The sequence below is a fragment of the Nelusetta ayraudi genome, unplaced genomic scaffold (assembly GCF_046127955.1).
Source record: "Nelusetta ayraudi isolate G7.1 ecotype Tasmania unplaced genomic scaffold, CSIRO-AGI_Nayr_v1 ptg000021l, whole genome shotgun sequence".
Lineage (NCBI taxonomy): Eukaryota > Metazoa > Chordata > Actinopteri > Tetraodontiformes > Monacanthidae > Nelusetta > Nelusetta ayraudi.
Genome location: NW_027466071.1, coordinates 4,910,001 through 4,921,934, shown reverse-complemented (window position 1 = coordinate 4,921,934; position 11,934 = coordinate 4,910,001). Strand labels below are relative to the sequence as shown.

The following is an 11,934-nucleotide window of genomic DNA, read 5'->3' as shown; positions in this document are numbered from 1 at the left end:
CGTTCTGATTGGCTGAGATTGCATCTCAGCATCTCAGTCTGGTTAAACTGGTTAAACCTTGGGTAATAGTTCAACTAAAATTGTGTCGGAGTAAACATAAAAAAAAGTTCATTATAACTATTAATTTTGTTATTATTGTGATTATTATTATCATTACTAATACTACTGCTCCTACTACTACTAATAAATTAGTTTTAAAAATAAATACCACTGCTAATAATGATAATACTTCTAATACTACTACTACTAATATATTATTATTATTATTATTATTATTATTATTATTATTAGTATAATCCTGATACCGTTATATCTTCATTTTTGGCATCATGTCATTTGATTGTCAATGTTATTGAATAAAATACAGTTGGACCAGAAACACATCAGTACATTACACACAAAAGTTGACAAGGGGGTAAAGTTATATTTCAATAAATGAACGTTTGTAATTGATAGTCCATGTCCTTGATAGATCCATATAACCTGTTCCTATGTACTATCTCTTCCTGGGATATTCGCGAAAATCGCGACCACCTTTTAGTTCAAATCCACATCGGCATCCGTAGGCAAGGGGGACATGACGTAACCAGGAAGTAGGCGGAGCTAGTGTCAAACCCATGGATGTGTAATGAGAACATGTACCGGCGGATTGAGGAGGGGAACGTCGTCTATCTTCTCGCACTGTTTTAAAAAGGTAAAGAAGAGAGGTTTTAAAACTCATTATTTATGACTTAAAGTGACAGTTAAACCATATTTGACGTAACTTGATAACGGGGACCGGGTTGAAGTGCAGGACACTCGGATTAAACGGGTATCAGTGGCTTTGCTTCCGAAAGAAAAATAAAAAATAAAATAATAAATATATATAACAACGTACCACTGCCAGTTATTGGTAGCTACCAACTCTGGGAGGCGTCATTAGGATGATATTTATTATTTTATTAACTTAGCTTAATTTAATCAAGGGAGTTTTTGTATATCGCCTGAGAAGTTTTGACAGGAATTCAGTTTCAGTCGCGTGTGTTTCATATATTTATCATGCAGTCTTTTATTTTTTAATACTTCTTTTTTTTATAATAGGTACGTAGTTTGTTTGCAGATCCGTTTGTATCAGCAGTCAGCTTATGTTATTTTCCCCATTGTATTGTTGACATGTTGCCCTTTAGATTCACTTCTATTGTTTGTCATCGAACGTCTGTTTGTTCTTTGAATTCAGACTTTGTATCGGTCATTGTAGGAAGAACTGCGTTGTCCAGGGGATTGTTATAAACATATACATACATATATACACATATAAACCTGAATTTACCAAGAGGTGCAGTGCTGCTGATGACGAGTAAAGCTGAGCTTGACCTCTGACCCTTCACATCACGTACATAGGGTTCCCAGAAGGCCTCCAAACTGCTATTGAATAATTCCTTCACATAAATGAAGACTACAGAAAAGACATTCAAGGAAGCAAGATTAGGAGAACGTTCAAGCTCCTAATTTGAAAAAGCAGTGAGAAGAAGCGAAGCTCCAATCTTTTGGTGAAGATTTCCTGTTGTGATTCCTCTGAGGTTGTGTGAGTGCCATGCGTCGACGTATGTTTCAAGCAAGGCTTCGCATGCTCGGCTGCTCACTGAGACCTTTGTAACACTGGTGGACCATGTCACCTTTGACCCCTGCTGATTAAACAAACAGGGCCGGTGGCTCTGTATTTTATGTAACACCTCCAACCTGTGAACTCTTCGCAGGAGATTACAACACGCTTCACATTTACATATTTTCACGCAAGGTTTGCAGTGTTGCTCGCCAGGGCGACACCGGCTCCAGTTATTAATGCCAGTGGGTTCACCACTGGTTCTCTCGTTGTGTCCTTAGCTGAGGTGATGGAGGAGCGAGATGAGCCTGAGACTGAGTTCATCTACTGCTGCGGAGCCGCCACAGAGCTGCTCAAGTTTGGCCCCTGCCGCTTACACTCTGGACACAAGCTGCTGTTTGTCGTCATTCCAGGTGAGTCACATTGTTGATGTTCTAGTCACGAAACTGAGGCGACTCCCCGGTAAACTGCGTGTACCATCGATGGATGAGAGCCCGCGGGGAAACATTGCTGCCGTTGTTACGGCTGTGGTGTTTGCTGCAGAATGACTCTGTCCTGCACAACAGCCAGGCCAGGGTGGGCCAAGCTGCTGACTGCTGGGGCCACGAGAGCTCGACAGAGGTCCAGTTGCTATGAAATAGCAGTTGTGACATCACAAGAAAGAGTTGCTTTCAAGGCAAACGTGCGGTTGGAACCACATCCAACTAACGGAGTAACTACTGGGTACACAAAGGGTGGTCCAACTGGTTGACTGGTGGGGCCACACTGGGTTCTACAGTGTGCCAGAGGGGGGTAGCGGAGCAGCAGCAGATGGATGGAGTGTTCTGGTGAGCCACCTCATAGAGGAAACCATCTACCCTGGGATATCATGGAGGAAACATGTTGCTGTAATGTCAATGGAAAATGAAGCAAAGCAAAGTTGCAACCAAATCAGTGTCTTTGAAGCCCCACCAGGGTGTTTAGCTCTTAGAACCACCCAGAACCACCCAGAACCACCCAGAACTACCATGGTGTTGAGCTCTTAGAACCACCCAGAACCACCCAGAACCACCCGGGTGTTGAGCTCTTTATTGAACTGAGTGTGGAAACCCTGCACTCATGGAGGAGCTGCAGCTGTTTGATGACTGACTGACTGTTTCTATTTCTTCAGGTTCTGCAGGTCAGATTAAAAAGCTTAACGAGCCGCACGTGGCCCCCGGGCCGTAGTTTTCCCAGACCTGAGCTCCACAAATGGCTAAATGCTAAATGTTAAATGCTAATGCAGATCTTTCTTCATGGAGCCATTCCCAGGTGTGTGTGGTTTGCTCTTCTTGCTCTGCAGGGAACCCAGGTGTGGTGGGCTTCTACAGGACCTTCATGCAAACCATTCACCGCTTGTGTGGCTACCAGCACCCAGTGTGGGCCGTGAGCCACGCTGGTCACTGCACTCCCCCAGACTCCATGGACCTGCTAGGTAGGAAAAAGCAGTGATGCAACATTGTTTTGAAAACTCATTGCCTTTCTTCTTCTTCTTCTTCTTCTTCTTCTTCTTCTTCTTCTTCTTCTTCTTCTTCTCTTTGTTTCCCCTCCACACCTTCTCACCCCCTTTTCAGAACTTCCTCCGGTAATTCATCCAGATCCCTTCTGAAGCTCGAGTTAATATGCTGTAACATTTAGCATGGCTTCTCACCAGAATAGTTGTAGCCCAAGAGAAGACTTGTTATCATAACAACCTGAAAAGCTGTTCTTAATCCACATCTGCAGAGGGCTGTTGATACCCTTGGGTTTTTTTTTCTTTTCTTTCTTTTTTTTTTGCTCCTTTTTCTCCTCCTCCACCCTGTCTACAACGAGGGCGATACTGAATAAGTGGCTTTTCTTTTCTTTTTTTTTGTTTTCAGTTGCACAATTATGTTATTACTCCAACTTCATATTAAGGTAGAGCTTCTTCTGAGCAGCGAGTGTCTCGTATTCACTTGATATTATTTATTGAAGATGTTTCTGTACAGTATGTGCCTGAAACTGTCCAGCTGATTGCTTGGTCGGACACCGTTTCTTTTTTTTTTGTTGGTATTGTTGCTTTTATTTCTTCCTTCATGTATTTTCCATTTCCACGATGACAAAGTGCTGAATTGATGAGCGTCGGACCGCTTCTGTGTGTCCCTCTGTTAGACGTCAAAGGGAAAATATTGTGGCGGGTCACTGAAGTTCTGCCGCTCGCTGACTGGGAAGGATTCCTCCAGCGGCACCGTCATCACTCGTGATTATTTCTGCTCTTTCCTTTCCTGGCCAGACGCCTCCTGGGCAGCGGACGGCGACGTGTTTGGTTTGAACGGGCAGATTGAGCACAAGCTGTCCTTCTTCAGGAGACACGTCCCCCCCCACACCCGCCTGGTGCTGCTGGGCCACTCCATCGGCTGCTACATCATCCTGGAGATGATGAAGAGACGGCCCGAGCTCAACGTCAGTCACTCCCACACTGCCCCCCCTCCTCCTCCTCATCCTCCTGCACCCCCTCCTCCTCATCCTCCTCCTCCTCCTCATCCTCCTGCCCCCCCCCCTCCTCCTCCTCCTCCTCCTCCTCCTCCTCCTTTGCATCCTCCTCCTCCTCCTCCTGTGTGTGTGTGTCTGTATAAATAAATTATTTTTAATGTGCTTTTAAACTGAAATTAAAGAGCACATTTCATCAAATCACATCACTGTTGGTTAATTAATGAATGAATTGAAATAAATTCAATGTTGTCATTCTTTTTCTTTTCCTTGCCAGCAGTTTTCAGGCTGCTAAATATGATCTGAATTGTTGTGTGTGTGTGTGTGTGTGAGAGGCATGCTGGTTGTGTCCTTTGACCACTTTGTTGGTATTCATTTGACTGCGCTGCAGGTGGTGAAGGCCGTCCTGCTGTTCCCCACCATTGAGCGCATGGCCCAGACCCCCCAGGGAAAGGTCATGACCCCGGTGCTGTGCCAGCTGCGCTACCTGGCCTACCTGCCGCTCTTCCTGCTGTCTCTGCTGCCGGAGCGGCTCAAAGCGGGCCTGGTGCGACTGGCGCTGGGCCGCCTGCCCTGCCTGGACCCGGCGGTACTGCAGCCCACCGTGGAGCTGCTGGCAGGAGACTGCGCAGGTGCCTTCAGGGCCTCCAGCCTCACACTCACCACCAACAGCTAGCACTGGCTTCACTTCACAGTGGCAAGGGGTTCACTGATTGAATCCAGTTTCTCCAGAGTGTACCAGAGTTCAATAGAGTGTACCAGAGTGTACTAGAGTATACTAGGGTATAATACAGTGTACCAGAGTGTACCAGAGTGTACTAGAGTATAATACAGTGTACCAGAGTGTACCAGAGTGTACTGGGGTATAATACAGTGTACTAGAGTGTACCAGAGTTCAATAGAGTTCAATAGAGTTCAATAGAGTTCAATAGAGTGCACTAGAGTGTACCAGAGTTCAATAGAGTTCAATAGAGTTCAATAGAGTGCACTAGAGTGCACTAGAGTGCACTAGAGTGTACCAGAGTGTACCAGAGTACTCGTGTACTAGAGTGTAATACAGTGTACCAGAGTGTACTACAGTGTACCAGAGTGTACCAGAGTGATCACAAGAGTCATTTTAATTTTACGAAAAAAGCGATCAATGATTCTCAACTGGTGTGTCGCAGCCCTCAAAGTAGGTCTTGGAGCTGTTTTGATGCCCCTGTGCCTGTGTGTGCGTGTGTGTGTGTGTGCGTGCACGCGCGCGTGCGTGCCATTTTATTTGCTAGAGTGTTATAAATGTACAATATTTTGTTAATATTTATTATCTATTGAATTTTAATTGGATGTTGTTTTTGTCTTGGTGCAGCCAATGCCATGTACATGGGGGGTGAAGAGATGAGGGAGGTCCTGGACAGAGACAATGTTACCATCAGGGAGAACCTGGACAAGGTGACACCGTCCCACCTCTACCACTGCAGTACTACTGCATTTGTACCAGTACTTTTGAGAACCTTCCACCAGCATACAGAGAGTTTAGACGCGACATGACATTTAACACACACACACACACACACACACACACACACACACACACACATCATTTGGTTGGTTGGTTACTTTATGTATTCTAAGATATTAACATTAAACCTAAACTACAGAGTCAGCTGGGAACTCCTCGTGCTGACTGAGAGTCGACTTTGACTCTCATGGAGTTTTATTGTCAGTGATTTTTGCAATTGGCACGAAAATAATTTGGCAGAAAAAAAACGTTGAAGTCAAACAGAGCAAATTGAATGAGTGAATGAGTGAAGTGATGGTGTTGATTATGGTCCGGTGTCCACACACAGCTGATATTTTACTACGGCGCCACGGACCACTGGTGCCCCGTGCAGTTCTACCAGGACATGAAGCAGGACTTCCCTCACGCTGACCTGCGGCTGTGCGAACGAGGCTTCCGACACGCCTTCGTCCTGGACGCCGCCAGCCAGGTGGCGCACATGGTCGTCCAATGGCTGCCGCAGGATCTGACTGCATGATGTCATGCCCCGCCCCCGCCCCTCACATGACCAGAACACTTCCTGGAGAGAGCAAACACTCTGGACTCAATTGCAGTGACCAGCTCATATCACAATTGTCCAATTATAACCATTAATACTGTAATACTACAACGAATACCAGTTATCAGACCAGTTTATATGATGCGGATTTCAGTCATGTTTTATAAAGGAAATGCATTCAAATGCAAAAATATATTGATAGTAATGACTTGCATTGATTTATGATGTATTTATTAATATATATATTCATTCTGGAAACTTCTAAGGCTCATTCCAATAACTGACCGTCAGTTAGAGTTTACCGTCAGCAAGTTAGCCAGTTCTGGTAGAAAGGACCTTCAAACTGGCTAACGTGCTAAGTGCTAAGATAGTTTCTTCCAATGGCATTGAGCGATGCATTCACGCGTCCAATAACTTTTTCCAGCATTTTGAGTAATTTTATTCTTTGCTGTACACAGTGTTTTTGTTCAAGTGCCTCACCAGTATTCATCTCAGTACTGCTGTTGCCATCAGTTGTACACAGTGCAGCATTCAAGTGTCCAACAAGTCCAGACAGCTGGGAAGTGATCACGTGACTTGGTGGAGCTGACTCAACAGGAGGTCTCAGCTCCGTCCAGTCTGACCTCCACAGTCAACAACTGGCTGGACAGTGGCCTGGAACTGATTGCGTAGTTTGACGTGTAGTTAGTTTTGGATCATTTTCATCTTTTTCCTTTGGGATTGATTGATTGATTGTGCTCTGAATTCATGAAGGTCAGGAGGTCACCAGATTGATGATGATGATGATGATGATTATTACTACTACTAATAATAATAATGATAATAATAATGGCAAAATGCAACACCTCCCCCAAAATATCCACCTGATCTTCCAGTCAGACGCCCAAGGAGACTGAAACTAACTGACTGACTGACTGACTGAGTGAGTGACTGAGTGAGTGACTGAAACTGACTGAGTGACTGACTGAAACTGACTGACTGAAACTGACTGAGTGACTGACTGAGTGAGTGACTGAGTGAGTGACTGAAACTGACTGAGTGACTGACTGAAACTGAGTGACTGACTGAAACTGACTGAGTGGCTGACTGAGTGAGTGTAAAAGTGTGAACAGGTTTGTTTAAAGATGATTTCTGCCGTTCAGCTGCATCCCGAGGACTCGATGTGAAAGTTGCTTTGTCATCTGTCAGATCAAAGTGCACTGCAGAACACTGCGATGCTGCAACACAAATACACAGATTGAGATTAACTGCAGTGGATTCCTTTGTTCTTTCACTAAAAACACTGGAAATGTTGGATTTCTTCAAGAGCCTTGATGTTTTTTCTCTGTCATTCTTTGTGTTTTGCCACACTGTTGCTTCCTCTCAGCAGGTTTGGACCCGCCGGCCCTTTTTAATGCAACACACAGCCGTGCACACATTTAACATTTAATCTGGCTGCTCTAATCCCACCCGCATCCACAATACAAAGAGAAAAAACAACTGCAAATGTGGGTGAATTTCACGTGGTGTGTGTGTGTGTGTGTGCGTGCGTGCGTGCGTGCGTGCACGTGTACTAATATATTTTTACAGCACTGACCATGTCACACACACACAAGTATGAGATTAAAGCTCTTAGTGTGGCTTTGTAGATGGTGGCAGATAAAGATCTGACTGTGAGGAGCCCCCCCTCTCTCACTCCCTCTTTCTCCCTCTCTCCCTCTCTCTCTCTCTCCCTCTCTCTCTCTCTCCCTCTCTCTCTTTCTCCCTCTCTCTGTCTTTCTCCCTCTCTCTGTCTTTCTCCCTCTCTCTCTCCCCCTCTCCCTCTCTTTCTCCCTCTCCCTCTCTTTCTCCTTCTCTCTCTCTTCTCTCTCCTCTCTCTCTCTCTTTTTCTCCCTCTCTCTCTCTTTCTCCCTCTCTCTCCTCTCTCTTTCTCCATCTCTCTCTCTTTCTCCTCTCTCTCTTTTTCTCCCTCTCTCTCTCTTTCTCCCTCTCTCTCTCCTCTCTCTCGCTCTCTCCCTCTCTCCGCCCCCCCCTCTCTCTCACTCTGTCTCTCTCTCTCTCTCTCAGCTGTAACAGCACTACAACAACAGCTGGCCTCCTCCTCTGCTTTCACATACACACACACACACACACACACACACTGCTGTTGTCATCCTCTTCCACTTGTCTCACATTCTAAACCCAGCAAGAACCGAGCTGGTTTTGCAGTGAACTCTCCCCTGATTGCTCCTCTCGGCAGTGGCACTGGCATGTATTCAAATATATACATTTCCTTTTTATGAGTGTGTGTTTTAGCGGTCAGTGGAGGAGGCACCGAGGGGACGGCCAATGGGATGGAAGCAACGGACGTCCCTCCGGTGAGTAGATTCATCACTGAAGCCTCTGAAGTGACTTTATGATGATGAAGATGTGCAGTGTTGTGTTGTGAGTCTCCCGCTACTGGTGTTGACTGATGCAGTATCTTCATGTCCATGATGGACGTGTGGAGCCGCGCATGGAGTCAGATCAGATTCAACTTTATTGTCATTGCACATTGACAATATTAAAATTATTAGCTTAGACTTAGAAATACTTTATTGATCCCCTTGGGATTCCCTCAGGGAAATGAAAAAAACAACAACATCCAATCAGAGAGCTGAGCAGTGAATTAAATACAAATGTGCAGTGTGTGTGTGTGTGTGTGTGTGTGTGTGCAAATGGATAATTCAAGTGTTGATATGAGATGCAGGAGTATCTGAGTCTAGTAATATACAGTGATGTTGATGTTTGCAGTATAAGTACACGAGTGCAGGGAGGTGATGGACACTGCAAGGCGATGCTAGTATTCCAGTCTGTACAGTGGTAGTGAATGCACCCTCACCCTCAGTGCAAGAAGGAGCGCCCCCTGCAGGTCATTCATCAGACTGTACAACTGCAGCCACTCACATTTCAGCAAGGTGCAATAAAACGTCTTGTTAATCTGTCAGTACTGTGTAGATGACCTGCACACAGTCCAACCCTCCATCAGATGGGAAGCCCTTGTTTTCTGAGAGCTTCATGAGCTCCAGCAGCAAACACCGACCTTTCCACACACCAAGCCAGGGTTGTGTGTCCTGACAAGGAGCTCAGCAGATTAAAGACGGTGGACACAATGATCCTGGTGCGGCTGAGTTGCTGCTGTTTCTAATCACACACAAAGATTAAGCACCGGCTGCAATCTATGCAGGCTATAAGCTGAAGCCTGCACTGCTGCATCGGCACCAGACCACAGCTGGACAGTGAACATCTGGCTGGATGAACGACTTCATGTTGATTCAAGCAAACATCAACACACTTCATATTTCCTAGAGTACAACAATGAGGTAGAGAGGTGTGTACAGCGCTCCCTCCCTCTAAACTCATCAAATACACAATCACACAACCCAACATCTCCACAACACTCTGCTGGATCAGTGGTGACCTGCACTGTTTGACTGCTGGGCCACAGTGGGTTCCACAGTGGGCCAGAGGGGGGCAGCGGAGCAGCAGCAGATGGATGCAGTGTTGTGGTGAGCCACCTCATAGGAGGAAACCATCTATCCTGGGATGTTATGGAGAACACAGGTTGCTGTAATGTCACTGGAAAATGAAGCAAAGCAAAGTTGCAACATAAAGTCTGTTGAGTTCTTTATTGAAATGACTCTGCAAACACTGCAGACATGGAGGAGATGCAGCTGTTTGATGACTGACTGACTGTTAATATCATTTCTTCAAGTTCAGCCTAAGGGCCGGATTAAAAAGCTTTAATGGGCCACATATGGCCCCCGGGCCATAGTTTGCTCATGCCTGAGCTCAACAAAAGTCACAGTTTTGCTGTAACACCGCAATGGCTAAATGCTAAATGCCAAAATGAGACGTGTGTGTGTGTGTGTGTGTTCTTGTCAGCAGCTAGTGGACCAGAGCCCTCCAGCGCCACCTCCTGGTCAGGGCCACCACACAGCCTTGCACCGAGCCGCTGCTCTGGGCAACAGCGACGCCGTGGCTGCTCTCATCCAGGGAGGCTGCGCCGTGGACCTGCAGGACAAGGTCAGGGGTGAGGGGTCAGGGGTCAGACAGCTGCCGCCTTGCATGTTGTCCCAGACGGCAGTTTGACGTCGGCTGTTCCTGTGTGTTGAAGGAGGGCAACGTTGCACTGCACGAGGTGTCCTGGCACGGCTTCTCCAGCTGCGTCAAGCTGCTGGTCAAAGCAGGCGCAGACGTCAACATCAGGAACAAGGTTGGAACAACATTCACTGTTTAGACACAGTCAGCCAAAAATAAGACAAAAGAAAAACTTGGAATCAATTCCAATGGCAAATTCATTCAGACATTATGAGACGAGAGTAATACGAGTGACCTTTGACCTCTGCAAGTATCAATAAGTACGTATACAAATTAAACCTTTGTGCAGGTTTTTCTTTTCTTGATACATTTTTGGCTCACTTTGTTGTTTAGTTTTATTCTTACTATGTTATAATAAATAAAGTGTGTTAATATGAGTGTGTTAATATGAGTGTGTTAACATGAGTGTTGTAATGTCTGCAGGCAGGGAACACGCCGCTGCACCTGGCCTGTCAGAACGCTCACACTCAGAGCGCTCGAGTTCTGCTGCTGGGCGGCTCAGCGCCGAGCTGCAAGAACAACGTGAGACGCACAATTGAATTCAATGCTTGCACTCATTCATTGACTCCACCTGGCACAAAGTTTGTTTTTATGATTTCAAGTTGGATAAATTTGGGGGCTGTGGAATAAATTGTGTGACGCTGCCTCACGGCCACTTCAGCATGACCGGTGCAGGCAGAGACCAAGGGTGATCCAACCTGTGGTTCTGGTCCCTCTGTCTTCCCAGGTGGGCGACACCTGTCTGCATGTGGCTGCTCGCTACAACCACCAGGGGGTGCTGAAGATCCTGCTGCACTCTGTGTGTGCAGTGACCGACACCAACCAGGTGCTGCACCTCACATTGCACTGTAGTGAGGAAGTAACAGAGGCCACAGTACTTGAATATACTGCATAGACCAGGAGTGTAAATATATATATATATATATGTATATATATATATATATATATATACATATGTATATACATATATATATATATATATATATACGTATATATATATATATATATACGTATATATGTATATATATATATATATGCGTATATATGTATGTATATATATATTTATACACACACATATATATCCATCCATTATGTGAAGAATATTCTACCAAACCTGTAAATCCAGGCAACACACAGGTAAAAATACTTGTGTACAAATACTGAGTGTGTTTTTGTACTGCATGGGGCCTCCAGGCCGGGGACACGGCTCTGCACGTGGCTGCTGCTCTCAACCACAAGAGGGCGGTGCAGCTCCTGCTGGAGGCCGGCACGGACGGGACCGCCAGGAACCACGTGAGTCACTCACGCTTTGTGTGTAAATACACAGGTGGGACCCTGACAAAGTACTAATACACTGTGACTTGCAGGCCGGTAAAACAGCGCTGGACAAAGCTCGAGACAACCAGCACAAGGACGTGGCTCTGCTGCTGGCCAGAGCGCCTCAGGTTCGGACCTGCACCCTGCAGTAGGCCCGTTAAAAAACTTTTTAATCCAGCCAACTTGATATCAACAGTCAGTCAGTCATCAAACAGCTGCGTCTCCTCCATGAGTGCAGTGTTTTCAGAGTCATTTCAATAAAGAGCTCAACACCCTGGTGGTTTTGGGTGGTTCTGGATTGTTCTGGATGGTTCTTGGTGGTTCTGGATGGTTCTTGGTGGTTCTAAGAGCTAAACACCCTGGTGGGGCTTCAAAGACCCTGATTTGGTTGCAACTTTGCTTTGCTTCATTTTCCATTGACATTACAGCAAC

General features: G+C 45.8%; 2 protein-coding genes across 2 annotated transcripts in view; both read left to right on the top strand.

The window, feature by feature from the left end:
• The first annotated feature begins 593 nt into the window (after positions 1-593).
• On the top strand, positions 594-6,292 carry ldah (lipid droplet associated hydrolase). Its single transcript, XM_076027814.1, has 7 exons — positions 594-694; positions 1,864-1,995; positions 2,904-3,035; positions 3,852-4,021; positions 4,440-4,680; positions 5,397-5,479; positions 5,878-6,292. Exons 2-7 carry the CDS (start codon positions 1,872-1,874, stop codon positions 6,064-6,066), a joined length of 939 nt encoding a protein of 312 aa, XP_075883929.1. The 5' UTR covers positions 594-694; positions 1,864-1,871; the 3' UTR covers positions 6,067-6,292.
• A 3,038-nt stretch (positions 6,293-9,330) lies between these two features.
• LOC142888942 (ankyrin repeat domain-containing protein 6-like) overlaps positions 9,331-11,934 on the top strand; it is a 7,476-nt gene continuing 4,872 nt past the window's right edge. The window contains exons 1-6 of the mRNA XM_076027448.1: positions 9,331-10,110; positions 10,202-10,300; positions 10,609-10,707; positions 10,913-11,011; positions 11,380-11,478; positions 11,553-11,630. Of these exons, the coding sequence (XP_075883563.1) occupies positions 9,919-10,110; positions 10,202-10,300; positions 10,609-10,707; positions 10,913-11,011; positions 11,380-11,478; positions 11,553-11,630 (666 nt within the window). The 5' untranslated portion in view covers positions 9,331-9,918. The remainder of the gene's footprint in view (positions 10,111-10,201; positions 10,301-10,608; positions 10,708-10,912; positions 11,012-11,379; positions 11,479-11,552; positions 11,631-11,934) is intronic.